Here is a 27,542-nt window from a genome sequence, read left to right as displayed (position 1 = left end):
ATGGAAGAAAAATTAATGATTTGCCTCAAACGTATGGAACATATTTAACGAAATTGAGGATAAAGATTAAAGATATTGAGATATTTAAACTGTGTTATATTAACGTGAAAATTCATTAAGGAAAAAGTATTACTTGAAGTAGAAAATTATATGTATTTTACATTGTCTACTTAGAAGTTTTCTTCATATTTGGTAATTGGTAATGATTTGTTCACTGAACATATTTTGGTTGGCAGCATTTATTTCCCTACAAGTACGATGAAAGAAGTGGCCGAGAAAAGTGTTTGTGGGAGCATCTTTAATTTATTTTCAATTTTTCGTGCTCATTTAATCGAATTTTCTTCAATTTTATGAGGGAAACCCCAAAAGAAGTTACTGTTCATTAATGATAAGTTTCCAAATTGCTCTCCGGTTTAAGGGCCAGTAAAATATCCTGTATTTATTTGCGACTACGTGAAAGCTCGTGTTTGGACAATGGCCGACGCCAATTTCTGATTTCATTTTAAGGCGATTTTTCCGGTAGTTTAGCCCGTTATTAACGCTTTTTAACGCATCAGAAAAGGCCTTCTTTGCTGTGTCTACATAGGTGATCATGGGGGATAGTAACCAAAGATGCCCCAAGTAAGTAATTATAAGGAATTTATGTTGAATACAATCAAATAAGATACCCTAGCACTAGAGGCTCTGATGTCTCAATTTTAAAACTTGAATACAACCAAGGAACTTGCGTAACAACTACCTCAATTTGGATCATAATATTGGGGTAAATTTGCGGCCCCATCATTACATAATATTGTATCATAATTTGAGTTGTCAATGATATAGTAGGTATTGTCTCAAACCCGTGCCCGCACTTACCCCCTTAATAACTGTCAATTAAGCCTACCAATAAAGCCATTATTTTGTTTCATTTGTTTATTTATTTGGCATGTTAACTAAAAGAAATTTATGAAGGTAGGTAGGTACTTGCATTTATTTAAAACCCCTCTTAATCCATTTTGAGTACTCAAGTTTATAAAAGAGGCAGGTGGGGTAATTAATGGCAAATTTTACTTTAAAAATTAAATAAACAATATATTTTTTATTTTCAATATTAAGAAGAAAAAAAGTTTCCTAGAACTCTAACTATTATCTTAGTACTTAGTTTGAAGTTAAATGTTAGAACTTGACTAAATTTATCTATACACAAGTTGGGTTTTTAACATACATAGTATAAAAATTTGCATTTTTTTTCACTTTTGCTTATACTCCTGGTAGTTTTTGAGATATTTATTTCTATATGAATATATAATATTGAATATTTAATATATGTCATACATGAGTTTATATTCCATGCTGGTTCAAATTCAAAGTATCTAGTTAAAAGTTAACATTCCCTTAATATAATTGCATCTTAAAATTAGATCACATGTTGAGAGGGTTACACATAAAAAGAGTGGCCCAAAAGAAAGTTTTTTTTTGGAAAAGACAATAAAAATTGGACACCCTGTACAAGTATCTGTTAGCAAACTAAAGAATTTTTGTTAATTGCTGTTTAACTTTCTTTAGAGCCCATACTTGAAGAATAATATAATGCTTAAAGCAGATTATACATTTTAATGTTTCTTTTTGTTCTGCTCTTCAAATTAATTACTTTGAATTGTCAAATAGCAAAGTGAATAATATTCATGAGATATGTATTGTTATTTACAATTATTATTAAACAACTCTTTGATATCTTAAAAAATAGTCCCTTTTAAAAACAAACAGTAAGTCTTAAAGTTAGGACAACACTGATAAAAGATAATGGGTGAAATTAGGCCCTCAAAATGGCTTTACTTGTATCTCACTTGGCCACTACTAGGGTTTGCATCTGCTTAATAAAACATGAAAACCCTAGTGAATAAGGAATATATTAGTTCTGATTGAGAACATCCCTCACATCACATAAGTTTTAGATAGCATATTTTAATTGATATTTTCTTTTATTTTTCTTACTCAGACATATTTATTTCCAATTAAAATGTAGGTAAACCACTACAAATTTCTTATGGGCCCTTATCTCTCTTGTAAGAAAAATATATTCAATAAATTACATAATTTTTTTCCCATGCATTGCCCATCATTCAAATTTCCAATTACATAGATGCTCTGCTTCTCTCAACAGTTTCAACTTCAACCTGTAAAACAAAATTGAGGAAAAATTATTGGACTTATAGTTTCATAGGAATTTATGGGAAGGATTAGTGGAAAATGCCAAGTGAAAGGTAGATATTTGTGGAAGTCAAATAATGGAAGATAGAATGAAAACATAAAGTAAAAAAATAAATTTTTAGCGATTTTTTAAAGGTATAATGAGAGTTTGAACTTTTTGGTTGAAGGCCCATTTAATTTTCATCTGTGACACGAAAGGTACAGATTGACAATTTCTCTATTAGTTTTCATTGTATCTGCAGACATCTCAAATTAGGACATTCAAATTAGTCAAAATTTTGTACCTATCTAGAATTTTTCCCATCTATTGAAAGTGTTGAATTACTAATTAATATTGTGTTACAAATCAATATTGTTTTTACTCCATCAACAGAAAATATATCATTTTTTCTTTGAAAGGATTATGGTGTTTCGCCCCACTTGGGAAGAGTTCAAGAACTTTGGCAAATACGTCCAATACATGGAATCTATGGGAGCTCATAAAGCAGGACTAGCAAAAGTAAGTTGCCTTAATAACACCAATTAATAGCAATTTTAAACTTTTTATTGTGTAGGTTATCCCGCCTCCTGAATGGGTACCTCGAAAAGGTGGTTATGATGTCGAGAAATTGAACGTCACAATTCCAGCTCCGATTTGCCAAGTCGTAACAGGTAAACAGGGGCTGTATCAGCAAATTAATATTCAGGTACTTTTGAACCAACTTAAATTAAACGATTAAATTAATAAAGCTTTATGTATAGAAAAAAGCTATGAGTGTTAAACAATACCGCGACTTAGCAAATTCTGAGCGTTACGCTACTCCAAGACACTTTGACTATGAAGATTTGGAGAGGAAGTATTGGAAAAACATAACTTACGTTGCCCCGATTTATGGGGCTGATGTGTCTGGAAGTATTACTGATGATGATGTCAATGTATGTTTTTAAAAAAATATGTAATAATTTTGCAGTTAATTATTTAAATTAAATTCTAGGAATGGAACATAAACAGGCTAGGAACCATCTTGGACTATGTTAATGAAGATTACGGGATTTCTATTGAGGGAGTCAACACTGCTTATCTGTATTTTGGAATGTGGAAAACTACATTTGCTTGGCACACTGAAGATATGGACCTTTATTCCATTAATCACCTGCACTTTGGGGCTCCAAAAACTTGGTATGCCATACCTCCCGAACATGGCCGCAGGCTCGAACGATTGGCAAATGGCTTTTTCCCGTCTTCATATAAAACTTGCCAAGCATTTTTAAGGCATAAAATGACGCTCATTTCGCCCCAAATTTTAAAGCAGTATTCGATTCCTTATAACAAGGTAAATTTTGTTTGATATGGTGGATTCAAACAGCAGCACCAGTGCAGTAATGTGACTGAGTTTGCGTTTTGGTAATCATTTAATTACAAACTTGTTTTAGATTGCGTTCCTGTTAAAGATAGTTTACATTAATAGTCAAATTTAAACCAGCTCAATCTCGTTTTATGTTAAATAGGGCTATGACTGGAAAACTAGTTTTTTTCCCAAGAAAATGTTTATTTTTATTTTTACTATAATCTATTGATTTTATGAATTGAATGAATTTTGTAATCAATTTTTTTGTTATTTTTAAATCACTTCCAAACCATCAAACATTGCATGTATCTTTTCTTTGATGAGGTTTATCTTTTTTATTTTTACGCTTAAATTTTTACCTAAATACAATAATTGTAATAGTTACCCACGGAATGATATATGGATAAGACTATTTCTAGGTTTTACATCTATAATTTAAACCTAGGCTGTAATTTATGTGTCATGACATATTTTTTCCATTTTTCCTAATTAATATGTTAGTGAAAATGGCAAACCTATGACGCAACTCTAGTTGTTCTATACTAAGACTTTGTGAAGTTTAACTAATTAGACAGAAGCAGATAAAGTTTAGCTGCCACATTTCCGCACTGAGTGTGCATATTTTAGATTCCCAAATTTACCAACAGATTTTATAATTTTTTTCTGATTTAGATTACTCAAGAGGCAGGAGAAATTATGATTACCTTTCCTTATGGTTATCATGCAGGTATTTAATTATTGAGATGCAAAGAGAGATTTTAATGGTTTGTTATACAGGTTTTAATCATGGGTTTAACTGTGCTGAATCAACCAATTTTGCCTGTGAAAGATGGGTGGAATATGGGAAGCGAGCTTCACACTGCACATGTAGCAAGGACATGGTCAAAATATCCATGGATACTTTCGTTAAACGGTTTCAACCAGATAGGTATTATAGCATTTGTGAATTTAAGACTTCTCTCTAGATTTTTTCAATTTTTATAGATATGAAAAGTGGTTGAAAGGGGAGGATGTGGGGCCTCATCCAGAAGAGCCTGATCGTAAGGTGGCAGCACCGGTGCCCTTACCTCAGGACATTTTGTGTAACAAGAACAACACCAGCTTGCCACAAAGTTATATGGAGGGACCTTTTAAAAAGAAGAAGGGGAGAATGATGGCTGGATATCCTAAGTGAGTTAACTGACATAATACAATTTCTGATTTCTTGATATCAATAGAAAAAGAAAGATAAATATACTAGAAAATGGTGGTGAAATATGATAACAGTAACATTACAAAGCTTTTAGATTGACAACTGGAAATGGTTTTGAATCTGTTAAATAATTATTAACGGGATTGAGTTTAATTGTTGTGTACTTTTTATGTAAGAAAGGAACCTTACTATATTTTCTTTGGTACTTTCTAACTTTCTATATTACTTAATGCTTCTTGTATTTATTACATGCTTGTTGCCATATTTCCTTTATTCTAGACATTATTTCTCAACTTCCTTTTTAATTTGTATATTATTTGCACACTTTCTTCTTACGATTATGTAGGGCGGACTCCAATAATTTACAGAAAGTAAATGTAATCTGTCACGCAGTTTGTTGAGAGATTTTTTTAACAGCATTATTTTTCAGATCTCAATTCTTGAGGTATCCTATAATTGTTTAGCTAAATATAAGAAGGGTGTGTTTTTGTAAAAGCCAATAAAAAATTTAAATAAAATATCCAATAAAAATATTAAATGAGAAATCTATTAAATAAAGTATAAACGATTACTTAGTATCATTTTCTTGTAGTTTCGCGGAGTTTCCGGCAGATTTACAGCTCCAATTAATTGAGGAAGACAATCTGGCTTTTGAGGAAATACAACCAGACGAGCAGCAAATGGAGGTCTTGGAAGATATCTGGCTGAAAGCTGGTGAAATTGGTAATAACCGTTACTTTCTCTATTGAAGACCCATGCGAAATTATGCGTTTTTTTTTTTGTTTAGAAGCTGAAGATGTGGATATATGCGACGACGGGTATAATGTAAAAAAAGGGAAGAGAGTAGTACCGAAGAAGCGCCGATCCGCAGGGTCAGGGCGGAAGCCCAAGAAAAAGGAGTGCAGTGAGGTACATTTGATTTTTCAGTTTTAGAGCATCTTGAGATTTTAGAGAAATGAAAAAAAAATGGATATACATATAACTTGTATATTTGGTGTATGCAATGCGGATATATTTGTCACAGGGATTTCACAGAATTGAGATTAGTTGAACCAAAAATTCTTGCTGATGCTAATTTTGAAAATATTAAAAAATAAAATTTTGTTTGCTATATTAATTCACTTACATGAACTTACCTCCATACATTCACTGATGCTATAAAATTAAAATAACTCAATTGACTGAAATAAGTAATGATTGTTTTCTTTAGTCTGAGGATGAGGATGCACCTGCAAGCAGCAGTAGCTCGAAAGAGCCAAAAGCCAAGAAGCAGTGTGGAAGAATCGTTTCTCTGAACAAATCGGAAACGTCTCCTGCAAGTCCAGGCACAGATGAATTGGTCAAATCGTTGGTGGCCCGCGAGAACGACTTCATAAACAAGAAGAAATCCAAGCCTAAGGAGAAAGATCTCAAGGAGAAGCTTAAGAAAAAACTAAAAAAGAAAGAGCGTAAGTTTTCCTAAATCACATTGTTTTGTACATTTGATCATTTTAAATTTCAGTAGGGGAAAGTCTGGGATCAAAATCTGAACCATCATCATCAAGAACGATTATTATACCACCCGAGACTGAAGGTTTTGAAGTGGCGAAAGCCAAAGAGGATATAGACAGCATTATAAGACAGGCGGATCAAGAATATCAGCTGGCCAATTCATTTAAAGAGCCTGTTATCGCGGTTTCTGCAAGCATTTGTCCCGTTAAAGAAGTGGAGAAAAAGCCTGCGATCCCCTCCTTAAGTGCTCCTGTTCCCAAAACTGTAACGAAACCTCCCAATGCTATTCAAGGAAATTTGATCAACCTCGTGGGAAATAAGGGATTCGAAAATGCTTATTTGAGCTTCTTGCAGCGAAATAGACCTGTGAAAAATTGTGATAGAAATAAAACTATGGAGCATATGATTAAGAGCGAGACGAAGAAGGAGAATAGCATGATTACGACTCCAAAAGCTCCATTGGAGAATTATAAGCCCGACACGACTTTCACTCATTTCCCAGTTATGTCGAAAATTGAGGGTAAATATGCCAACTTGGACTCGTCAGTGAGTTTGAGCCCGATCAAAACACAGCTCAGCGAGATTTCCCAGACAGTTAAACCCAGTGCTCTAGTCGTGGATGTTCCTAAGAACACATACAATAATACCCAGCAGCAGCAATTCTCAATTGACCCAATCGTTGGAGATTTAGATCTATTTGACGAGCTTCAAGGACCAAGTTCACAAAATTCCCAATGTAGCAAATCCCAGCCTCCAGGACTCACCTACACAAACTTAGTAGTTAACAAAGTGGCACCTCAGACCCAAACCAATGATAACACCATTACTCTGTATTCCGCCCCCACTAGCAGCGAAGTGATTCCGCAATTTACCGCTGTGAGTGCGCAGCAGCAGTACGGTGTGGTGGCGAATCCAATGCCGCAGCAGAGTACTAGAGCGGTGCAGAATATTGTGGTTTTGAACCAGTTTCCAACCGCTGTGATCACCAATAGCAATGGGTTGAAGCCGCAAGAAGCAGTTGTCCAGAAGATTATTTTGCCGCCTGGGATAACGCTAAATCCTGTGCAAGCAGCCAGAGACGGGTAAGTGAGAAATTTACGTCGCAGGCTTAAGCAAAGCTTCAATTGTAGGATCATGGTTCCAACTTAAGTTCAGTTAAATCCAATTGATAATTGAACCATCAGATAAGAATACCCTGTCAATATGTATCACAAATCAAATGAATTTGACAGCAATGCTGTTATTATGGGACAGTTCAAGTACCAGTTTTGGTTCAACTAAAAACACCTTTTTGAAGTGTCATTATGTAACTGGCTTCAGCTGTTTTTTTCAATTCCTATATTTAAATATTTACGACATGTTTTTCTAGAGATTAGCTAATAATAAACAATATTTCAGCAACAATTACCAAACTTTGCAACCCGCCCAAAAGCCTGTCTGGACCAACCAAAACTGGTATAGTGTCAACTCATGTCCTAAAACAATTTACCTAAACAAGGACCGATTCTATCCAATGACACAACAGCCTATCAAGTTGGATAAAGGTGAAGAAGCAATGCAGCAAAACAATGATGTTGAAGAATTGCCCAATGAAAAAGAAGCTGTGCCTGTATTGCCAATAAGTGATGTTGAGGATATAGCCCTAGATATGGAGGTGGGAACTGAGCCAGAAAATGGTGAAGAAATTGCCATTCAGACTGTACACGAGAAAGAACCCAGAGTCATAGTGGAAAATATAAACTTGAATTTCTGCAGTCAATTAAGTGAAATCAACCCTTCACAAACGTCACCACCAAAGCCACCCAGTAATAATAATAACAAAGTTGCAAAGCAGCCAGGAACACTTAATCTCAAAAACAAGATGTTGCAGCTTTTTCTAAATTCCAAGCGCACGTGTGGCGACGCTGGGACGATTGACCTTTCTACGTTGACCGGAGTGAAGCGTAGCGGGAGGGCCTCCAAAGTCCAGAAACATCGCAATTTGGAGCTGCTAAAAGAGCTGATCAGGTTCTGCAAAAACCACGCAACCAGCACTAAAAGTCGCGTGCCGCCAGTGCCTTCCGAAGTGTTGGCGCAGCCTCGGTCGTTGGAGCAGCTGCGCGAAGATTTAACTCCCCTCAATGTGGCGGTTGAGGTTGAGGATATTTTGAGTCACTTTTCTCCCAGTTTGCAGGAGAGAATGAAGAAAGGGTGCACGCTGTATAACGTTAGTTCGTCGCCGGTTTCGCGGTTAGTGAGTAATTGTGAGTCGGATATGCGAGGAAGGAAAGAAATTAATGTCAATAATAGAGGGCGACCGCCGAATTGTGAGAAGGTATGGTGAGAATAACGTGTAATCGTTAAAAAAATGTTAAGTAGATATTGAAATCACTAATTACATACAAAAATTCCTTAACATTTGTGTTCTTTTGAAAATGGCAATGATGCACCGTTGTTTTGTTTTATAATCAAAAGTGCGACGTTATCAGTTCAAATATGTCACATGTTGTCAAATTCAAAGTTTTCTTGATATTATAAAGTAAAAATTCTTTATATTTATCAAAAATCAATTTCAGACGATCAAAAGAGTGCCCATATCCGTGGAAGAAGAAGTGTGGGCCAAACACAAAAACAACCGGTACTACAGGGCCAAAGTGACTGAAATTAAGTGCAGTCTAAAGTTCTCCGTATACTTCAGATGCGACCAAAGTTTCTCCAAAGATATTACGTTAGACCATTTGGTTGATTGGGTCGGCGTTTCTGGACCTAGTTACGGGGATATCGTTAATGTCCGCTGGACAGATGGGGAAATTTACGAGGCTGAATGCGTGGGAAGGACTGATGAACCACTTTATACTGTCAGTATTCATTTGTTTAACTTGTATTACAATTTATGTTTATTTACATTTTTCAGGTGGTATTTGAGGATTTAAGTCACTTGGATGCGCGAAGAGAACATATTTATTCACTGACTGAGAACATTCCGAAACGCCTAATAGCGAAAATGGTAAGTGCAGTTCCGTAAGTGAGTACTGAAAATTATTTGTTTGTGTTCTTTTTGGTTGCGCTTTTGTGTCTTGATAGTTGTGTTACTGAGTGTGAGTTTTGTAAGCAATATATTTTTTTGAGTTGGGGAAAAGATAATGGCATTTGAATTTTGTCGAGAATCTACACTGAGTTTGCATGGGGGCAGAATTTTTGTTGCCTGTAAAGAATTTTACTTCTAATTTCTGTGTTCGTATCCCATTGTCTGTAATAGTATAATTGCAGTGCATATTAAATGAATTATATTAACCAAAAAGGACATATTTACACTTTTATTAACACTTCATTGCATTAGCGACATTTCTTCTAGTCCTACGCTAGCGACATGCACTACCGCGAACATCTCTATGATCTGGAGAGGCCGTTGCCGGAGAAGCGTCCGGTGAAAAGAAAAGTATTAGAAGACGATTTTGATATCGACGATACCCAATAAGCCTATAGGCAACGTTGTACCTACAATTTTTAGTTGAAAAGACTGACGCAATGAAGTTTTTTAAATTATCTCTAGGTAATAATACAATCCTCGAATCATTGGATGTAGCAGAGGAATCGAAGTATTACATTTAATTAATTCAGATTTTTGAGCACCAGTGCTTTTTTTATAGTATGTTTCGTCCTATACAAACGACATATACTTTAGTCTTACCCGAAATACAGTTTTTTTCATTATCCAATAGTAAATATTCTACGTTCAAAAATTAGTTTATGGCCGTTTATAATTTTGATTGTCTCGGTGAAGCAATACAAGTGTATGTGAGTTAATTAAAAAAAAATAAAATTCACTTTAATTTGCCCTCGAAACAGTTTTGCTCAAACTACACATTTGAGCATATTTTTATTTGTTTTTGACCAGTATCAAGATATTCTAAAGTATTTTTAACTAATGCCCTACTTTTTTAGTTAGATTATGGTTGTATGCATTGTAAGTTGGTCGATCAAATCCCCAGTTTAAATAACAATAATTAATTCTTGTGATTTAATGACAAACGATTGTGCTTTTTTAGTATTCCTTCCAGTTTTGAGCACAATTTTTTGTTCCGTAGATTCATGTGTTTGTGTGTGATAATTGTTATTCGCTTCCAGCAGAGTGAAAATGAGGCATTTTAATGTCTTTCCCTAACTGAATTTATATTAATTAATGATTAATTGAACCAAAAAGACCGCCCAATTTCGTCTGTTGGCAGCTCGACCTACCTATATTGTATTTATATTATATATAATTGTACATATTTAAGTATCTTTATTTCATGCAAAATTTATTATTTTGTGCCGTAGAATTGTAAGGCTCAAGTCATGTCTTAAATCATTTAATTAAACGTTCAGATAAGCATTTTGAAATTTATTGTTTTGCGTGTTTACCAATTTACCCATTTCTAATTACCCTCTTACGCATCTTAATGACGTTATATCTCGTTGTGAGAGTTATGATTTATAAAGCATCCACATATCTTAGGTTTACGACTGCATCGAAACAATTGTGTGAAATAGTGGAGACAAAATAGCTGCTCAACAATGACAACACTGTTTTTAACCTAACTTTTAGTTTTATATTTATAAATAAAATTAACAGATACATTTGAAGAGAAAAAATATGATATTTTTTAGTAAAAAAATAACTAAAAGAAGCGCATTGCTGTATATTTAACAACTCTTTAGGGCTTTATTCCAATTCCTTATAAACCATGAATTGCATCGTCCCCAGTCTAAACATCAAAGGTAAATTCCCTTTTTTTATTTTCTTAAGTTTTTTAAAATGCCTTTCGGGATCACCCCAGTTTTAGCAAGGGCAGTACACGCTTTAGCAAAAATAGGTGATGAACTCTTTATTGAAGCCAAAATTGATAAACTTACATTTCTAACATTCAATCAAAGCAAGACGGTTTGTGGACAATTTCACATGCTTGATAGTTTCTTTTCTTTGTATAATGTGCAGCAAGGTCATGCCAAAGAAAATACAGCCATCAGTTTAAAGATTCACATGAAGACTTTGTTGCCATTATTTCGTGGAACACATTTGGATAAGAAAGTAAAGTGTTAAAAATATTAGAAACAAACATGTAACACTGTATCATATTTTCAGTTAGAATCTCTAAGAATTGAATATGTAGATCCCAGTGATTTGATGAAATTCAAAGTTAAATATAAGGCAGATGATATTGTTATGTCACATGATCTGTGTCTCATGGATCCTGAAATATTGACCATAGACAATTATGGACAATCTAGAAATAACAGCCTGTGTGCGGGCAGTGATTTCTTCAATAGTTTTCTCAATTTATTTAGTACATCAGATGACAGTATTACTTTTGAGATAACAAGGGCCAAAGTAATAGCCAGAAACTACTATATTGGTATGTTGTGCCATTTTGTTTTTGGGATAGTTAAATGAACTTTCTAGGTGCCCCTCATAACCCTAAATCTGTTAGGAGTCATGTGAACTTGAGCAACTCAGAATTTGCTTTGTTCAAAATCAGTGAAGAGACAACAGTTAATTTTTCACTGAAACCGTTTAGGACTGCAATAGCATTTGCAGATTCTTTCAATTTAAATATTAGTATTGATTTTGATGCAGGAGGCCGGTATGATCACTTTATTCCTGCTCTGAAATGAGAAAAATTGAATATTCTTTAGGCCTCTCTCAATCAGTATGAGAAATCCTACTTTTGAGGTACTCTTTGTGGTAGCCACAATTAATCCCTACACAGATGCTCCATCCACGATAGGGCCTACCTCTTTACCGGCAAAAATAACACAGGTGAGATTTATTAGCAGTTTTATTGAATATATGTATATTGCAAAAATTACGATCCAATCACATAATCAGATTAAAATCAATCTTACGAACTTTAGAGGACTTTTAAATAAGGCTAATTAATACTATCTTAAATACAGAAATAATTAGATTAAAATAAAAACATAGTTTTGAAACTAAACATCCGCATCTGTATATTATAACCAATTGAGGAAAACATAACCTTAGGGGCTGCCATTATTTGGTTAATAAGCTAACATAAAAAAAATATTCATATTAATTAAAAACTCATTTAAATTACAATATGTTAATTCTCAGTTTGTCTTTTAACTTTTCAATCTAGATTGAAATGCTGGCATCCACTCTAAGTTACTTAAAAAAGAGAATTGAAACTAAGATCCTATATCAATTAGTTTTAAAAGGATTAACCTCAAGCAAATCGTACAATCGGATTTTCCAGTATGCACGTACTTGACTCATCTCATTTACTTCATTTGCAGGTAAACATAAAAGGTTCCCATAACTTGACTCATGATGATTTAGAAGCGATTGCAAATGAAAATTGGGACGACTTTGAAGATGATCCAGTCTCAAAAAGTGACAAAAATTCTGTATCAGAAAATACTAAAAATGATGCTTTATTCAATAGATATAAGACAAGTACTAAAGATTCAAAAAAGTTTGTGTTAGAAGAAAATGATAGTTTATTCAATAATAACAGTAAACAAGATGGGGAAGTAGATAATAATGAGCCAGAAAGCCCTGAAAGTCCTAGAAGCAAAAGAGTGAGATATATTTTTAAAAGGTCTTTTGAACCAACTTTTCATGCCTCCATGATAAATAATGTGCTATTAAGGGAAAGCGATTCTGAATAAAGTTAAAAAGTTACAAATTTGAATGAAAAGTGTGTGATTCTAGTTTAGTTTTGAAAGCTTAAGACTTATTATTAAAATTTGTATAATATGTTTATTACTTAATCAAAAATTCCTCACACAGAACATGCATGTTTTATCTTAGTAAAAACATTTTATATACGTACATATCTTATCCTAAAGTAAATAACACATTCCAAAATATAACAAGCCTAATTTTGAGTATTCCTAATAACTTTTATAAACTACCGATTATATATACAAAATAGTATAAAAATATAAATAGAGCATATCAAATCAGTCACCTGCAAAGCAACATTAATTCCCCTTCTTTCAATTATGAACTTGTTTATTATTCCCTTTAACTTTCTCACATAAATTACTAAGCTTAATTGAAAAAAAAACCCTAAAAAGATATTCACTGGCGTCGCTTTAGCGCGTATTATTGGCCTTCTCAACTCTTTCTTCCTTAACAAATAAATCTGACAATCGACCTATGAAAAATTCACAAACACTTGAATAGAAAGTTGACAAATGAAGTTAATACTCCTCGATAATCGGTGTTGAACAACTAGAAAGCAGGATATTAGGCTTGCCAATACCGCATGTGTGTTTTTTACTTAATTGTAGTGTTATATTGTGCAAGTTTAATTAAACATTTTTTATTAATGTGCTTGAGTAAAGTCACATTTTGAGAATAATTTTAATAATATCTGAAAGTTGTTGGAATAATAATTTAACCTAATATATTGCAAGTAATGAAAATGTTACTGTAAACTGGAGGGCAGTTCATTCGTCTTCAATGTTTCCACATTACTCACGTTAACTCCAATGTACATAACCTAACTTAAAATATAACCTCAATAATTTACTATTAAATTGTTTAAAGTTTGTTATCAAATTTTACAATTTTTTAGTTATTTTAAACATATAATTAACATGTTATTAGAACAAATTTATAGAATAATTAATTACAATTCATTTTCCAAATGTGTAAGCATTAATACCTACATTTTCGTCTTGGCGTGTGTTATAATTTTGCTTTATTATTAACTCTTCAGATTAGGCCCCTTTGTATGCATTCAAATGTTGATTTCTACGCCAAAGACAATTTTACCCCTGAACAACATTCGAAAATATTGCAAACTTTAAATGATTCCCCACCTAATGTTCTGTCTTGGTAAGTTCAAATTTTTTTGATTTAGCATTAAACTGTTCATATTAAAGTGTTAGCCAACTTCTGATAATAATTACCATAGTTTCACCTTTTACACAGTTACAGAATCTCAAATGCAAGAATAAAGTCCCTATCAGAATGGAAACTGAGACGAGGTCGTTTCAAATCCTTGAAAGAGGTTTTAGAAGTGGATGGCTTTGGTGAAAATATCCTAGAGGACATTTGCAAACGAATCGTAAAAAATATTTTATTAAAGCCAAAATCATCTTCCATGAAAAATAAAAAATACTTTAAATATTTGATGTTTCCTGAAATGGACCCACATTTATCTACTGTAATATTAAACTGAAATCATAGATTATTTTAATTTAAAAACATCATTCCAGACCCTAGAAACTGCCGTAGCAATCTATGTGGATGCTACAGGAATTGGGTGGGTGACCTTAAATCGAACCACCAATAGTGTATCTGAATGGAAATTTAAAAATTTAACTTCTTACCCTACACAAATGTTGCCCACAGATACTTTTGGCTTGGTATTAATAACTCTCAATTAAAACTTAACCACTAATACCCAATCAATTTAGGCAGTAGAAGCCTTGCAAAAAACTCCTTTAGGAGACGTTTATGTTTTTGAAGCACAACCAAGTTTAAATCCTCAAAACAATCCCAGTAAAGTATTCACTCACAACCATCAAGTGGAGATAATGTCCATGTTATTAGCACTATTGAACACTAGTGTGAAACATAATCAAGCCTTACAGAATGAGAAGGGTATATTTGAAAATCGAGTTTTCTATTTAAAAAATAAATTACCAGCTAGGTGAGTAATTTTTTATTAAGAAAAAAAATTATTTTCTAGGCTGTAAATTTTAGGCTATTTAATACTCTAATGGGTTATGAGAAAGTGTCTGCAATACCAACAATTATTGGTATGATAAAACGTGATACAAAGCTCATGGAGTCACTTCCATACACTTGTGTTTCAATTGATAATAGTTTGATTCAATATTTTAAATCTGAAAACTCAACAAATAAAGAGCTCTTAGCACAGGCTTTGATGCTGGGAATTAGTTTTATGGATCTGTGCGTATATAAAAATAAGAAGAGTTTTGAGGCTGTAACAGGAACAACTCAAAAGGGAAAAAGTTATAAATATGTTAATACTACATAAGCCCACTGTCAGTTTTAGTTGAAACTGTTTTGCAATATTTCGAAAATGTTTCATATAGTTGTTGTTAACCTCCATTCAATAAATTCTTGTTTTTAATGTATATTATTAGTCCTGTAATTTTTCTATACCTGTGTGCAAATGTTTTCCCAGAAATAGTGCCTAGTGGAATTAACTGCTACATATAAGGTAGGACCGTAATACCTTTCCGGTTTTTTGAAAGATGTCGTTTCGATAGCTGTAGAAGATGTATGTGATGTCATATCGAGCAATATTATGTTGTGTTTGAAAGGTTATGTCATTAGCCAAAATACGACGCTCAGTTTGTTTAGTTTGGTTGAATAGTTCTCGAAATATAGCCATTCAAAAATGGAAGCAAACAACCGAGATATTCGTGGAATTTTGAAATGTTTTTTCGTTCAACGCAAAAAGGCTGCATAAACTCACAAAGAGATCAATGATGTTATGGGAGATGGAACTGTATCACTTCGTGCGGTGGAAGAATGGTTTAGACGATTTAAAGCAGGAAATTTCGACACCGACGACCATTACCATGGAGGAAGACCACTCACTACAAATGTCGACGGAATTCTTGAAAAAATTGCGGAAGATCGCCATATCTCAGTCAAAACGATGTCAGAAGAATTGAATGTACCACCCACAACGATCAAAAGACATTTGAAGGCCGCTGGATATACAAAAAAGTTGGATATTTGGGTGTCATATGAGTTATTGAGAGATTTGAATAAATAGCCTAAAACCGGAAGGGTATTATGGTCCTACCTAATAGATGGAAAGGCTGGTGCTGGTAACCATGCTGGCTATGACGAAACGGAAAAACATTTTACTCTTTGATTCGTCCTAAGTAGTTCCAGATCGAAGTACATATGTAATTTTCGTATTCGAGTTCAAACTATTGAGTGTGTCGATGAAATGTGGCAAAATACTAGCAGTTCAGCTTATTGAAAAATGTTTGGGCTGTGTTTCGTTGTTTAAACAATAAATAATTTTAGCACTATTGTAAATTATTGTTCCTTTTCCTATGTGATTTTACTATATGAATGGAGTGTCCGACTCCCCTAACACCACCAGCAAATATAATGTGAAGGTTTTTGGCGTCTTAGCGAGTTTTAGTATGAGTGAGGATTATTGATGTGATTGTTTACAATCCCACATGTTTGGACGTTGAGAACACATTATCAGACGTGGTCTGTCTTCATTCATGGTGACTCATATTACTAATGAGGTATTCTTACAGCCCTCCGTACAGACTAATTTTTGTCAACCACATTCGAGTACTTACTTGGCATGGCGAGACTGTATATCTAGAAGAAGCAAATGCGGGTTTATTGTTCAGGTCCAGGTCATCTTAAGAACTTGGTGCAGAAGGACTTGTTGAAGATTAAATTGACCTGTTTTGAAAGGTGATAAATTGATACTGTTAGCAAAGATAAAATAACTGATATTAGAAAACAAAGGTAAGCTGTGCGAACCGATAAAGGAGAATATTAAACGGTTATCTGAATATCCTAACTAATACTGGAACCGAGAGTAGTTTGAATGGTGAGTGCTACATCGGGGAATGTGGGATAATGACGTACAGTAATACACCGGATAATATAACAAATATTTATTTATAACAATAACTGCAAATGGTAAACGATATGATGTATAAAGAACTATGTGGAGTATTTACTTAATTCGTATAGATGTTGTATTAATGTTATCGTAGATAATTACTACAGAGTAATGAATAACAATCGTTTGGTGACTTCAAAGGTATATTCTACTACAAAATGGTAGTAAGTCGTGTGTTAAAAGACTTCAGAATACTCATAAAAGGAATGTGATTGTGTTCTATTATGTGCTTAATACTCGTAACATTTTGGAATGTTTTACAGATTGTAAAGGAATTCGTGTAGTTTTTGCTTTTTAGCGTTGTTCCAGAAAAACGTTAAAAAATGTATTTTCAACTCAGAGCCATACATAGGGCGTTTCAAAAATGAAATTCTCTCAATAATTTGTTTCCTTACTTTCAGGTTTAAGATAACCACTTTAGCACTTCAGGTACATCACGTCTCTTATTGTCAAAAATGGTTATAGATGGATTTCTCCCCCTTTGGAAATAGTCATTACGTGAAGCAATCTTAAAATCAATTTAGCCCATATTTTCAAGGCCCTTTGTATCTCCTTATAAATAGGCACGCATGTGATAGTATAGCACAGATAAAGGACGGCCTAAACTGTTCCAGCGCACTGGCAAAAGCCGGTCGTGATTATTGCGTTAAAAAACTGGATATGTTCTAAGGCAAAAAGCAAAAGATTGTCAGTCAATAATGCCCAAAAATTCCAAAGTGCTTTTGGCTTAATTTTTGTTTAAATATATATAACTCTTAAACACTATTCAACAACTTTATAAGCACCACAGATAAGAGTCTTTGGCATGACGAATGATTATGAACTTTGGATAATTATTACAGTGTAGAATTAGGTAATGAAAACCTCACATTTCTGACCAAAAGTCGTCAAGACCTTAGTTTAGGCACATTTTCCGCGAATTGACCCACGAAATTACCCTTCGGTTCGTAATTGCACACCACATAAGTTTGGCCCTTTTTGTTTTTAGCAATTCCTACTCCAAGGTACTTAGAATTCTTCCAAATAACTTGCGTAAAGTGCAGGCTTCCTTGGGGAACTCTATCACTGCTGAAGTTGTGACTTTTTATTTCGTCGTACCACTCTTTCACCGCATCCCTCCCTGTTGGAACGTGACTGTAATCGGAGGAGTACATGCAGAAGATGTTTTCTCCATATTTGTTATTGGCTCTGTGTTGCAAGCTGGCAGTTCGGGCACAAGTTTCTGCCCAATCCTGGGTGAATTCACACAACTAAAAAAGAAAAGAAACATGTTCGTTGGCCTCTCTTCGAAAAGGTGAAAACAGTACTAATATTTAAGTACGTTTGGGGTCGAAACTTAATAACGTTACTTGCCTCCGCATCCAAAACCAAATCCGGTACCCCATGTTTTCTTCTATACTCATTATGCACCTTCAAAACTTCTTGCTCAAACGCTATAACATCAATTTCCTCATTTTTGTTGGTGGCTGCTCCTGATGTTGGAGTAGAACCGGAAATGGGGCTATTTTCACACGTTTTACTTGGTACGTCCAGCCCGTAAAATTGCGGTTTAATTGGGGGGCAATTCTCTTGGAAGTGACCTACAAAATTTCCCGCCGGAGAATAATTTGCCACCACGTAAATGCTCCCTTCTCTGGATTTGGCTACTCCCACTCCTACGGATTTGCTGGATTTCCAGATAACCTGAGTGAAATGTCCTGATTTCAGGTCACTTGGCTCACGGCTGAAGACGTGATTCTTGATTTCCTCATACCTAAGTTTAAATCGTCACAATGTGTATTTACAAAGAAATCTATGATTTACCAACTGTCCACTGGAGTGTTGCCATTAATCTTGAAGTTGGAATCTGAAGAATAGAGACAGTAAATATTCTCTCCGTAGTTGCTCTGAGGTCGGTGTTCAAGTTTGTTTTTGGAGGCCAGGTATTTGGCCCATTCCTCAGCCACTTTGGACATGGATTTGTCAAGTTCAAGTGGTGGTACTCCATGCCTCTTCCTGTAGTTGTTGTGGGCCTCCAGAAAGTCTTCTTCGAAATTTCCTTCGGTGGCCAAGTGTAGGTCTTTGGTCGAGCCTCTCGATCCTAATGAGAGACGGTTCAAGTTTCCTGAAGAGAAATAATCATGTATGGTAAGTAATTCCCGTGAGAAACGAGGAGAAATAAATGTGACTCCACTTTTGCAACTGTGATTTTTGCACTTTTCAGGAATAGAATTGAGAATTTATGAAGTCAATATGGCTCATTACAACCTTTCAACTTCAGTGGCTCAACATGTGTCAAAGAACGGTGCATAGACAAAATTCGGTAGTGTGAAGGTGAGTTTTGTTTAGACCATTTTGGCCAGTCCAAAATTTGTGGCATACTCGCCAAGGGCATTTGCTGATTGTTGAAAATTTCAGTTTTATCACAGAAGAAAGGAAGAAGAGGGGTTTGAATATCTTTATCCGTAAGTAATTTCCTTAGCTAATATCAAGTGAATGCATTTAAATTAAAAATATAAGAGGAATTGAAAGTAGTTGAAAGTTTATTTTAAATAAAAGATTAATCGAATCAGTCCTATTTATTTTACATATTTACTTACCTTAAATGCAGTATACGAGTATTTGCTCAATATAAGAATTTGGCATTTGCTTGATGCAAATTCCAATTTAATTTTTATGTCATTATTTACTTAATATAAATGTAGACAAAACCATAAAGAAGAAATTGCCTTTTCCAATTCAGGAAAATGCATCATCTTATGGCTATATCTAAGAATTTTCAATCTGACACGTATTTTATTTAAGAATATATAGAGTGTCCCAGCGAAAATTAGACACCCCAAATAACTTAATTATGCAATTGATGAAAAATCGGTAGGTCACATTGATTATAATTTCAAGAAAGACCCATTTTAACGTACATGATAGCCATTCATTTTCATCCCTTTTCCCTGTAACGTCATCCCCTTAAAAAACTTAAATGGGAAATAGAATCAGTTGGTACACTGTTTCAAATGGCATTTTATAGCCTAAATAACGAAAACAATAATTTTTTATTTTGATGACTTTATGTACCAAAGCAGCTTTTCTAACAATGTATCATTTAGTCCTACTTTCTATTTAATCGTTTTAAGGGGGTGGCCCTGTAGAGAGGAGGGGTAAAAAGGAGCAGCTATCATGTACATGAAAATGGGTCTTCTTTGAAACTTTAATCAACGTGTCCCACTGAATATTCATCAGTTACATAACGAACAAGTTATTTAGGGTGTTTAGTGTTTGCTGGGATACCCTGTATGTACTTGCTACAGTCATTGGAAGGATGAACATGCAAGCCTTTTTATTACATTCTTGTCTCTCACCTGTAACCTCTGCAACGTTATTATTATTGTGAAAACTGGACGGAACCCCCCCGGGAGGGGGTACATTTTTGGCAAAATTCCCCACATAATTCCCTGGAGGATAGTAGTTGGCCACTACAATGACTTTGCCACCATTTTTCGCAAATGCTACTCCAAGCTCCTTGGATTCCTTCCAGATAACCTGAGTGAAATGTCCAGAAGCCAGGCTTGCAGGCTCTACTCCAAATACGTGGAGTTTAATTTCGTCGTACCTAAATATGCAACTCTTGGATAAAGACTGATCAAGGAGTTTTGGGGAAGCTTACCATTTATTCACAGCTTCTCCTCCTGATACTGTAAAATTGGGATTCGACGATTGCATCATAAAGAGGTTCTCTCCATAGTCCTTGTTGTTGCTATGCACCATTGCCCCTTTCCTGATCAAGTGATCCGCCCATTGCTGGCTAACTCTGCAGATTTCCTTATTCAACTTCAATGGAGGCACTCCGTGTCTCTTTCGGTACTCGTTGTGCGCTAGTAAACACTCAGCTGCAAAATCCATTGGCGGGTTCCGTTTTTTTCTAACTCCTGATGGTTTCTTAGCGGTCCTTGTAGCAAGGGCCTGGATAATTTCTGGAGGACACTTTGGCTCAAAGTCTTTCTTTTCGGTGGTGACTTTACACTCAGTCCTTTGCCCTCGAAAGGTTTCGATGGTTTCTCGAGTGACAGTTTCCAAGGTTGGTTCCTGATATAAATGAGTGTTATGAGATATTGACAGAGAAAAAAACCGCAAACATTGTAAAGTGCAATCATTAATTTTTCCAGCTTTATCTAATCTAGACTATTCCTAGAATAAGTGTTTGTAAAGGAGGTTTGAAGTAGCTTTAAGAGCTATTTTTGCATTTGAGTATTATGAGGCTTATTAGATGTGTCCTGTAAGGAATAGTCTTATTCTGAAGTTAATAAACCAGGCAAACGTTTGCCAGTTCAAATTGTGGTGCATTTTAGTCATTTGATATGGGGGATGACTTCTAAGTAGAAATGATGATTTCATTGAGCAAATGACATAATTGTAATGATTCCAGTATCGATATGTCGATTTATCTAATAAACAGTTTTGCAAGGAAATTCTCTGACATTGTTTGAAATCATTAAACGGTTGATTTAATCCAATTGCAAATAACCGTACGAAATTTGACCTCCGGTCTTGCAGAATTTATTGTTTTTATGTAGATTCTTGTTTTTTAATTGTGAATAAAATTCCAGGAAGGTCTGTGTAGTTGGGAAATATATGAACTATGTAATTTTGGTGCTCATTCCAGATGTGAGCATATGAACAATGTGGAAGGATCTAAGGAAAAGGTTGATTATTAGGACTTATAAGCGATATATTTGGGGGGTGATGTTCCCCAGTCTTAACTAAAATAGGATTTATAATTTAATTCCCTGAAAAAAGTGGGTGGGTTTAAATGATAAATAATATCAAAATTAGAGCATTTCTCGGGATTTACGGTAATAGTTCAGGTTCAATCTAATATCATACGATCTCATTCCTCCGGGGATTTACCTACTGTAAAGAATTGAAGAAGTTTGATGTTTTTAGGGCTCCTGCATGCTTAATCAAATTGGGAACTTTTTTAGTTTTTTGTTCAGACTTACGTGTATCTTTTTACCAACTTAACTAAACTAAACTAGAAATACATATCTGGAATTATCGGATTCACAATATCATCTATTCATCTTTTTGAGGTGGCAGTAATTAACGGCGCCTGTGTAGATAAGATATGATGAAAATGAGTAATATTGTATCAATTAGGGATCAAGAAGGATTAGCTAATTAAAGAAATTATCGTTCGTTTGCAATAGGTCTACGCCATGTACATGGGAATATAAAAAATTGACTTGAGAGTATTAAAGTGATGAGAACTACTGGAGTTTCCATATTTATAAAGGCATTTCACTCGTTGTTAAGTTCAGATAAGACTCTAACAAGAGTTATTATTGCGTAGTTAATGGTGTATCCCATGTTTGCCATGATTTTTCTATAATTTATTCAATTTGAATCAATTAGAAAATTATTTAGAAATTATGATATTCTAACACTTTATTTTCATTAAGAAAAGTATTAAAAGATTTTAATTTTTGCTAAAATAAAATTTGATGAAGTCAAGTATTTGCTATTTCGACTGATACCATCAAAAATTAAGGGTAGTTGCAAATCAATAAAAAAATTATTCAGTTTTATAAGTCGTAATATTTCAATTAAGTAAAATTGTTTTGAGGTACTACCAAGCTGTTAAAAATACGCACTGTGAATGTGTAAAAAACATTCATCATCTTAATTATCACAAAGCTACAATTGTATATTGCGTCCATTTGTTGAAGATTTTGGTTAGAAGACAGATTAAGATAAAATGACGGAAATCCATATCCACCATACATACCTCCCCATTTTTAATGTTGGCGAAAATTCGCTGATCAGTTTTTCGTACCATGACGATTCTGCTAGACCCATCGTGTCCATGGGCGGTTTTCCTGAACCTATGCAAATCGGTGAGAGAACCCGGAAATGTGGGCTTTCGCCTGAAATATGCGTTAAAAAATAGTTAATCATTACTAAAGCTAAGGAAATTCCTTATGATGCTGCATATAGTATACAGTTTCGTGTTTTGGCACGCAATAGTTTCTACATAAATTATTGTAACTCGACTTTGGGCGGGACTCAAATATTTGGTGCATTGATGCAGAATACTCACATAACAATGCAACATTCAGTCCTCATAACTTTTCACAGTCATAGAAACACTAGTGTAATCGGTGAAGTTCTGTTTGGAACTGCACAGAGTGCAGACAGCGTTTTGTTTAGCCTTTCCATTCGTGGTTCCGTGTTAGCGACCATGTGTAACCAAATAACTAGTACCTACCACCATTCCTAGTTTAACGATTTCGATTTGATCAAGTAGCGATAGTTTGAATTAAGTCGGGGCTGATGAATTGGATTATTGTTCGGTGGTTTGGCTTCCTATAGAAGTACTACAAACATAGAGTAGGAGACGAAACCTTTGCTTAATTGAAGCATAAGAATAAGAAAAGGTTTCTTCTAAATTCACAGAAAAACGTAGGAATTTTTAGTTAGAGTTTTAGTACCTCACCAGACCAAATCGCAAGTTTTCTCATTAAACAAATTGGACATAATAGTGTAGCATGGTTAAGGTTAATTTTTTCGACTTTTTGGTTTTTAAACTGACCAAAAAAATCCATGAAATTTCCATTTATAGAAATCCAAAACAATTTTTTGGGCAGTTTTTACCTACATACCTATATATTTAAAGCAGCATTTTTGCCAATAACACCTAAAGAATGATCTGTTTGTAATGAATCACAATCCAATTACACGCCTTGTAGGTTTTAATTAATTATAAATTAGAAATTGTTCTAATGGCAATTAAAACTTATTGTCGAATGCCTCCTGCGGGGGAATTTCCTCAATTATCCCTCTCTGTTCTATTTATTTTAGATACTTTCTATATGGTTCTAGTGGTGTTTCAACGCCCCCATTGGGAGATTTTCTGTCGAGTAATCTCCGCATTATTATACATTAATTATTTATTCCTCCTTCGCTTTTGTATCTGGCGCTTATTTCCATACTCAGTGAAAGCAGAAACAGTAATTGTACAAATGAGTACCAAGAGAACTGAAATTTCTGTGATAAATTAAAGGAAACTTGATGCGTGGATTAGTTTAATTAACTGTAGCATCCAAATTTACATGGAAAAGTCAGCTAAATTTCACTTAGTCTCTAATATACATATATGAAGACAGCTATGCTGTCCAGATTTCTTTAAGAGAAACTCTAATTTATGGGTGTAAAGGGGGATATTACCTACCCCAGATAAATATATATTCCCACTGGCATGTGGCATATCTCAATTATTATAATTCCACCCTCAAAAGCAATCTGAGGTTACAATTTATTTTAGAACACACACAAGGAAACCTCTATAAATGTTAAATATATCGCTACGTTATGAATTAAATTAATAAATTAATTATAGAATAATTGATCTATTTTGTGGACAAAATAGCGAAGAAGTTAACTTATTTTTCTAAAGGATTTTTATGAACTCACAGCATTTTTGACAAAAATTTAGATTTTTTTTAGCTATATCTCGTGTTTTTACTGTAATGAAAACCAATCGGGTCGGCAAAATTAACTTTTCACTCAATATAAGTTCTAGTCATTATGCATTTTTTTCAAAATTTATTCGCATAAATGAAGTGAGCCTAAATTAAATTATCATTTAATTATATTCCAGAACAAGGTATCCCCTAACTGGTATAATAATCAGTAAAAAAAAGTTACGCTGAACATTGGCTTATTAATAATCATTACAGTTATTACAATGTGGTTAAATTCCACTTAGGAGTAAAAATTTTAATTTCAGGTTTTATTTCATAAATCGTCATCTAACTTAAACACCGGCTTTAGTCCCGCTACCTGAGTTTAATTTTCAATGACATAACCCACCATATGATCCAAACAAAACAAACCTTCAAAGAAAATCAAAACTGCATGCAATTTACCTTGGAGTACTTGAAGCGGACACGGACATTATATGCACTGAATGCACTTTCCCAGTATCGATTGAGACGTTATATTTCACTATTTGTCAATACAAGAAAACGGCTTATAAGCAATTTTTCCGGGGGTGTTTTCACCCCGCAGGGATGAGTGGGAATCGCTAAATACGCAAACTGGGGGAGACATGCGCCCCAGTTTATTCATGTTTTATGGATAATTTAGTGAAGGAGCAAATGTTTTGAACTATCAAAAAAAATCACCTGGCAACTGGTAACTCCGTCATCTTCTCCCGATGGATATAAACTCACAGCAACTTATAGCAGATTGTCCACGGAACTAATGAAAGAGTGTGCTCCTTATTTCCAATTAAATGACTGCAGGTCCAATTAATTTGTTATTGTGCTCACATCAGGCTTTTTCGAGACACTGTGTAGCATTATAGGCACAGTGTCCCAAAAAGCCTTATTAACGAGTATGATCCAATAATTGCATTGTAACACTTTTTAATGCTTTCTTATACGTTGGTATTTGGGAGTCTTGTATTTTGCTGGCGATGCGCTAACGGTGACTTCCATTTCAAGTAGGAAGATATATATATTTTATGTATGAGTTCTATGTTATTGAGAAAATTTTCACGAGTCTTTCCAATAAAAAAAAAAATTATTTATTCATACACAATGAAAGGAATTTGTCAAATGCACCAAAACTTACGTGTCGGAATTTATTGATTCCATTGACTCTGTAGCGAAACTTTCAAAAAAATATTCTATTACTTCTGGAGTTTCCATTTTAACTGATAAAGTTTAAAGATTTTAACTTGAAAAGTATGGGAAATATCGCACACCAAATAGTGGAACTAAACTACTCGGTATCTTATTACTGATAAAATACGTGTTTAATTGCGTGTATATCTTAATCCGGTGGTTTTTGATTATCAATAAGTAACGAAATATACCGGTAAAAAAGTAAATAACCATAGATAATACATTTAATTATTCGACATTGAGTAAGGTAGTTCCAGATCTGGACAGTTTCCTGAACAGAGTCGATAGGGACCACATTTTGAGCACCTTTCTGTTTAACTATCGAGCATTCGCCAGGAAATCGAATAAAAATCGAACAAAAGCCCAAAATTTCTTCACAACCATACCAACTTTTATGTTAGTCACTATTCACAGTTCACTATTGTCGAGCACACCTTCACGTTGATTCTTCTGGAATTTTATATAATTTACATTGAGATATTGTTGCATTAAGTGCGTTTGTTTGCCATGCCAATAAACTATAAAACAAGTGTTTGCCAGGCCTTGTTTAACCGCAAAACGCCGGCGATAAGCAAGAAATCTGCCACAACGAAGTTAAAAATTTATATACGATTTTATACGGAAATCAAACACCGAACATGAATCTGATGCCCAACGTTTATGTATGGCGAATGCATTTATCGCTTTTTTATACAGTGTACAATATAATTATTTCCATGCTAGAGGTCATGTTCTGGTCGGTTTTGCATGACATTGTGAGGCTGAAATGGGCCATAGAAGGTTCCCAGATTTTCCAAAATTTTTGTCTTTTTATTGTGGCTCTAAGGTCAGTTGGAGACAAATTCTCCATGAATAGTAGGATACCTTTCGATTACTAAAACGAGTTAAATTGCTCCGTTTGAGACAGAAAGTAGAGTCGAAAAAATGCATCAATACGCCGTCATGGAAGTGTTAAATTATACAGGATGATTTATGAACAAAGGGTCATAAGTTGAGGGTGGATAAACTATTTAAAATGAAGCTAAATTTCATAAAAAAGCTAAGTCTCTTTATCTAAACCTGCTAATTCTCCACTTCGTACCACTCAAGATACAAATACGACTATATGCTTAAAATCCACATTAAATTTCCAATAAGAGAGGATAATTTTGTTAGTAAATATGCCTTTTCGAATACAACGTAGCTGCCTAAAGAATAAGAAAATATGAAATTCCATATTTCTTGATATTACTCAATGGTAGCTCATGTAATGAATTTTCCGAGTACCTTTTTAAGGATTTTACCAAAGTTGCCCTATATAATATACTATCAAACGGTATACCCATTTTTAATATTTCAAAAAACTTTTGATCGGAAATATCACGCCAAACTTAAAAACAACTATACAAAAAAAAAAGTGAATATATCGTGTAAAACTATATTAAACAGAGAAACTTTCATGAAATTCCCAAAAGGGTAGTTGGGAGGTTCATTCTGTGAGCTATCGTTGAGTAATACCAAGAAATATCGAGTTTTAGATTTTCCTATATTTTAGGCGGCTACATTGTGTTCGTAAAGATATATTTAGTAAAAAAAACTATCCTATCTGATAAGGAATTTTACATGGATTTTAAAAATATAGTTGTATTTATGTCTTGAATGGCATTAAGTGTCATGTTTTCGATGAAATTTACTAAAATGCTTATATCTCGAAGAAGAGTCAGGCAAAAACCCTCATTCTGCTTGCATTTAACTACATTTTAGATGGTCTATCCACTCTCGACCTATGGGCCTTTTTTCCTGAAAGACCCTGTAGTATGTCTGAATACCAACAACAGATAACCCAAAACTGTCTTTTTAGGGCTTTCAAATGACAGATTTGTGTATTGGATTATAATTGTCTTGATAGCTGTTGTTGGTGGCATTTTTTTTTCTATTCTCGTTTTTTTTTCATTTAAATCTTATCTGTCTCTCGCCATTTACTATCGGAAAATGGGGTTGTTCGCATTACTTGCATTGCGTGACTCTCAAGCACTTAATGGAAGCTATTAACATAATCGCA

General features: G+C 34.1%; 4 protein-coding genes across 13 annotated transcripts; 3 read left to right on the top strand and 1 right to left on the bottom strand.

Moving 5' to 3' along the window:
• The first annotated feature begins 242 nt into the window (after positions 1-242).
• Positions 243-10,566, top strand: LOC136344937 (uncharacterized). 3 transcript variants are annotated; one of them, XM_066292847.1, is made up of 17 exons: positions 243-621; positions 2,147-2,246; positions 2,593-2,692; positions 2,748-2,879; positions 2,935-3,108; positions 3,168-3,506; positions 4,194-4,248; positions 4,299-4,449; positions 4,506-4,691; positions 5,306-5,436; positions 5,501-5,622; positions 5,924-6,161; positions 6,215-7,286; positions 7,603-8,518; positions 8,760-9,041; positions 9,098-9,190; positions 9,539-10,566. In XM_066292847.1, exons 2-17 carry the CDS (start codon positions 2,233-2,235, stop codon positions 9,659-9,661), a joined length of 4,128 nt encoding a protein of 1,375 aa, XP_066148944.1. In that variant the 5' UTR covers positions 243-621; positions 2,147-2,232; the 3' UTR covers positions 9,662-10,566. The 3 variants fall into 3 exon arrangements, with proteins under 3 accessions (XP_066148944.1, XP_066148943.1, XP_066148945.1); XM_066292846.1 differs by lacking the exon at positions 2,147-2,246; XM_066292848.1 differs by lacking the exon at positions 2,147-2,246 and having other exon boundaries at positions 9,524-9,662.
• A 149-nt stretch (positions 10,567-10,715) lies between these two features.
• On the top strand, positions 10,716-12,943 carry Rad9 (cell cycle checkpoint control protein Rad9). 2 transcript variants are annotated; one of them, XM_066292868.1, is made up of 6 exons: positions 10,716-10,944; positions 11,162-11,254; positions 11,309-11,579; positions 11,627-11,807; positions 11,860-11,983; positions 12,481-12,943. In XM_066292868.1, the coding sequence occupies exons 2-6, from the start codon at positions 11,207-11,209 to the stop codon at positions 12,853-12,855; spliced, it is 999 nt and encodes a 332-aa protein (XP_066148965.1). In that variant the 5' UTR covers positions 10,716-10,944; positions 11,162-11,206; the 3' UTR covers positions 12,856-12,943. The 2 variants fall into 2 exon arrangements, with proteins under 2 accessions (XP_066148965.1, XP_066148964.1); XM_066292867.1 differs by having other exon boundaries at positions 11,004-11,254.
• A 115-nt stretch (positions 12,944-13,058) lies between these two features.
• LOC136344943 (uncharacterized) lies at positions 13,059-16,225 on the top strand. Of its 2 annotated transcripts, none has more exons than XM_066292870.1 (6): positions 13,059-13,459; positions 13,914-14,032; positions 14,129-14,363; positions 14,416-14,565; positions 14,617-14,852; positions 14,906-16,225. In XM_066292870.1, exons 2-6 carry the CDS (start codon positions 13,929-13,931, stop codon positions 15,201-15,203), a joined length of 1,023 nt encoding a protein of 340 aa, XP_066148967.1. In that variant the 5' UTR covers positions 13,059-13,459; positions 13,914-13,928; the 3' UTR covers positions 15,204-16,225. The 2 variants fall into 2 exon arrangements, with proteins under 2 accessions (XP_066148967.1, XP_066148966.1); XM_066292869.1 differs by lacking the exon at positions 13,059-13,459 and adding an exon at positions 13,478-13,845.
• A 590-nt stretch (positions 16,226-16,815) lies between these two features.
• On the bottom strand, positions 16,816-26,104 carry LOC136344941 (uncharacterized). 6 transcript variants are annotated; one of them, XM_066292864.1, is made up of 8 exons: positions 25,888-26,103; positions 24,998-25,111; positions 22,600-22,738; positions 20,482-20,900; positions 20,177-20,427; positions 18,642-18,942; positions 18,192-18,591; positions 16,816-18,088 (listed from the first exon to the last, which is right to left on the bottom strand). In XM_066292864.1, the coding sequence occupies exons 2-8, from the start codon at positions 25,018-25,020 to the stop codon at positions 17,726-17,728; spliced, it is 1,896 nt and encodes a 631-aa protein (XP_066148961.1). In that variant the 5' UTR covers positions 25,021-25,111; positions 25,888-26,103; the 3' UTR covers positions 16,816-17,725. The 6 variants fall into 6 exon arrangements, with proteins under 6 accessions (XP_066148961.1, XP_066148962.1, XP_066148957.1 ...); XM_066292865.1 differs by having other exon boundaries at positions 25,892-26,103; XM_066292860.1 differs by lacking the exon at positions 24,998-25,111 and having other exon boundaries at positions 25,449-26,104.
• Between the last annotated feature and the right edge of the window lie 1,438 nt (positions 26,105-27,542).

Source organism: Euwallacea fornicatus, chromosome 18 (genome assembly GCF_040115645.1).
Source record: "Euwallacea fornicatus isolate EFF26 chromosome 18, ASM4011564v1, whole genome shotgun sequence".
Classification (NCBI taxonomy): domain Eukaryota; kingdom Metazoa; phylum Arthropoda; class Insecta; order Coleoptera; family Curculionidae; genus Euwallacea; species Euwallacea fornicatus.
This window is presented reverse-complemented; position numbering and strand designations above follow the sequence as displayed.

Excerpts from the sequence above, each read along its gene's own strand:
- LOC136344937 (XM_066292846.1), top strand. The coding sequence starts at position 593 with ATGGGGGATAGTAACCAAAGATGCCCCAA. Across the intron at positions 5,623-5,923 it reads AGAAAAAGGAGTGCAGTGAG|TCTGAGGATGAGGATGCACC; the intron begins GTACATTTGATT and ends TGTTTTCTTTAG. Across the intron at positions 9,042-9,097 it reads CTGATGAACCACTTTATACT|GTGGTATTTGAGGATTTAAG; the intron begins GTCAGTATTCAT and ends TACATTTTTCAG.
- Rad9 (XM_066292867.1), top strand. The coding sequence starts at position 10,911 with ATGAATTGCATCGTCCCCAGTCTAAACATCAAAG. Across the intron at positions 11,255-11,308 it reads GAACACATTTGGATAAGAAA|TTAGAATCTCTAAGAATTGA; the intron begins GTAAAGTGTTAA and ends TCATATTTTCAG. Across the intron at positions 11,580-11,626 it reads AGCCAGAAACTACTATATTG|GTGCCCCTCATAACCCTAAA; the intron begins GTATGTTGTGCC and ends TGAACTTTCTAG.
- LOC136344943 (XM_066292869.1), top strand. The coding sequence starts at position 13,792 with ATGTTATTAGAACAAATTTATAGAATAATTAATTACAATTCATTTTCC. Across the intron at positions 13,846-13,913 it reads ACAATTCATTTTCCAAATGT|ATTAGGCCCCTTTGTATGCA; the intron begins GTAAGCATTAAT and ends TTAACTCTTCAG. Across the intron at positions 14,566-14,616 it reads CCACAGATACTTTTGGCTTG|GCAGTAGAAGCCTTGCAAAA; the intron begins GTATTAATAACT and ends CAATCAATTTAG.
- LOC136344941 (XM_066292860.1), bottom strand. The coding sequence starts at position 25,525 with ATGGAAACTCCAGAAGTAATAGAATATTTTTTTGAAAGTTTCGCTACA. Across the intron at positions 20,901-22,599 it reads CCAACATTAAAAATGGGGAG|GAACCAACCTTGGAAACTGT; the intron begins GTATGTATGGTG and ends CATTTATATCAG. Across the intron at positions 18,943-20,176 it reads TAACGTTGCAGAGGTTACAG|GAAACTTGAACCGTCTCTCA; the intron begins GTGAGAGACAAG and ends ATTTCTCTTCAG.